Source organism: Octopus bimaculoides, chromosome 8 (genome assembly GCF_046866305.1).
Source record: "Octopus bimaculoides isolate indiv1 chromosome 8, ASM4686630v1, whole genome shotgun sequence".
NCBI lineage: Eukaryota > Metazoa > Mollusca > Cephalopoda > Octopoda > Octopodidae > Octopus > Octopus bimaculoides.
Window position 1 is genome coordinate 100712215 of NC_142935.1, and position 2500 is coordinate 100714714.

General features: G+C 48.1%; 1 protein-coding gene and 1 long non-coding RNA gene across 5 annotated transcripts in view; one reads left to right on the forward strand and one right to left on the reverse strand.

Moving 5' to 3' along the window:
* Window positions 1–2500, forward strand: part of LOC106872559 (uncharacterized) — an 82791-nt gene that overhangs the window by 79744 nt on the left and 547 nt on the right. For all 4 annotated transcript variants that reach the window (XM_089356879.1, XM_052970297.2, XM_052970296.2 and 1 more), the window contains one exon: window positions 1–2500. This exon is cut by the window's left edge and continues 1929 nt beyond it; it is cut by the window's right edge and continues 547 nt beyond it. In XM_089356879.1, coding sequence (XP_089213005.1) covers window positions 1–1949 — 1949 coding nt within the window. In that variant the 3' untranslated portion in view covers window positions 1950–2500.
* Window positions 2452–2500, reverse strand: part of LOC149134524 (uncharacterized) — a 2265-nt gene continuing 2216 nt past the window's right edge. The window contains exon 2 of the long non-coding RNA XR_016242965.1: window positions 2452–2500. This exon is cut by the window's right edge and continues 170 nt beyond it. This is a non-coding gene — a long non-coding RNA (uncharacterized LOC149134524).

Below are 2500 nucleotides of genomic sequence, written 5' to 3' on the forward strand. Positions count from 1 at the left end.
ACCACCGGCGCCACCATCCCCACCATCACCAACAGCACCAACATGGTCAACAACAACAGCACAGTCTCAGCAGTAATTCGAAACTGTGTCCCAGTGAATGCAAGTCGCCGTCAATAACACCATCGCCACCACCACCTGTCCTACCATCCTCATCTGCACCATTACTGCAAACAACGAATGTAAGAACGTCACCGCCGTCATCTTCGTCCCCAACAACGCCACCTGCTCCAACGTCTTCACTGCCACCACTTCTGCCTCTGCCAACGCCAGCTCCGACGGTGTTTCCGTTGCCAGCCTCCCCGCTCGCGTCGTTGCCGCCGACTGCAGGACTGGAAGACGACATGAGACACGATATTGACGTTGACGTCGACGTAGATGTTGACGTCGACGTTGACGAGAACGACGACTACCTCGATGATGATGACTTAGATGACGAGGGCGACGGCGACGATGCTGACGGCGACGTAGACGACGGTGATGACGACTTAGATGACGCTCCAATTGACGTTGACGGTTTCTGTCCGACGCCAGATTTGAAACCTTCCCTCTCAGATTTAGATACCTCACCGAATACTGCGTCTTCTTCACCATCAATGTCATCATCCTCTCCATCAGCATCTTCCCCACCATCATCCTCATCACAATCACTGTCATCAACGGCAGCAGCGGCGGCGGCGGCGGCGGCAATGGCATCGTCCCTCTCATTAACATCACCAACAAACAACAACAGAAGCAATACGCCGTCACCACCAACAACATTAACAACAACAACGTCTGTGTCAACGACAATAGCAGCAGCAGCAGCAGAAGCAGCAGCAGCAACAACGACGACGACCCCAACGTCAGCGGCGGCCATTTTCGACTGCATGAATGGTATTGCTAGCCACATTGACCACATAGGGAGACACACGGAAAGAGACAACAATACAGTGTCGCCGCCAATCAAACACAAAGTAGAAATCGAAGACGATCTGAATGGACATCACACTGATGGGGATCGGACACCGTCACCTTCTGTGCCGCTGGCGTCCTCGACCAAAGGTTCGAATTTAGTGAAACCTCCTTATTCATACATTGCTCTCATCACCATGTCCATTTTACAATCACCTCGCAAAAGGCTTACACTGTCTGCCATATGTGATTTCATAATCAACCGTTTCCCATATTACAGAGAGAAATTCCCGGCTTGGCAAAACAGTATAAGACACAACCTGTCACTGAACGACTGTTTTGTAAAAATACCTCGCGAACCGGGAAATCCGGGAAAAGGAAACTACTGGACCTTAGATCCCGCCTCCGAGGACATGTTCGACAATGGTAGCTTCTTGCGACGCCGAAAACGCTACAAAAGGCAGACACCGGACGTTCAACAGTCGGCGGCGGCGGCAGCGGCAGCGGCTTTCATGTCCGGCGGAGACCCTTTTTACCCTCACCATCGCTTCCAGCCCTACCCAATTATGGGCTTACCGTACCACACGTCTCACGTCAGCCCCCACATCCCGCTCTTTGCTCACGGCGGCGCCGATGCAAACAGGACATCAACGCTACTGCCCGTTTCGTTGGGCCTCTCCACGTCACCTAGTCAAACGAGTTTACTAAATGCAGCCAAGAGCATTGCTGCAAACTGCGGAGTTGAACTGAAACCACCGGCCCCAACGGCCAAGAACGGATTTTCAATCGACAGTATTATCGGTAAACAATCGGAAGGCAAACTAAACCTCGAAACACAACCGACAGCCCTCACCTGTTTCCGAACTGATTTGTCGCCAGCCACTGTCCAAATGTCAATGCCAAGTGGTTTACCAGCATTTCGGCCCGCGAGCATCGACATGTTTCGACAGGCGACCAGTGCTTTCAGTAGCCCGTTTGCTTTTGCTGTCAACCCATTGGATGTTGACAAATACAGGCATTATTTACAAACGTGTGGTTTAGCCGGATGGCCTCGGTGACAGCGTTCGCCACCACCTACCATTAGTACTGACTCTAAATTATAAATACATACACAGAAAGAAAAACACACTCACACACACACACATGGTCATTTGAAAATTTCATTGTATGAAACATAATTAAAAGTAGAAGCAGTAAAAATAAAGGAATACAACAAGTAAACAACTGATGTACAAAACAGAAACAAAAAAAGTGATGAAAATCAAAAGAAGAAAACAGAAACAGTTTACAACAAAACTTATTCTAAGCGACAGCAGCAACCATCGTTGACAACCGCGAAGAGAGGCTACAACAAAAATATGGACAACAAAATGCTTAAGAAAAACTTGTCACAAAACATAGGTCCATTATATATATACACACACACACACACATATATATACATACATGTTTATGTACACACACAAACAATTCACACATATATGAAGAATGTCTGTTGTCGTCTTACCTTGAGATATGTTGAGTTTTGTTGACAATGTTTAGGTTGTGGTTGCTGCTGCTATTCGCCTTGTTGTCGATATCCTGATGAAAAGACAGCGGTTTCATTCAA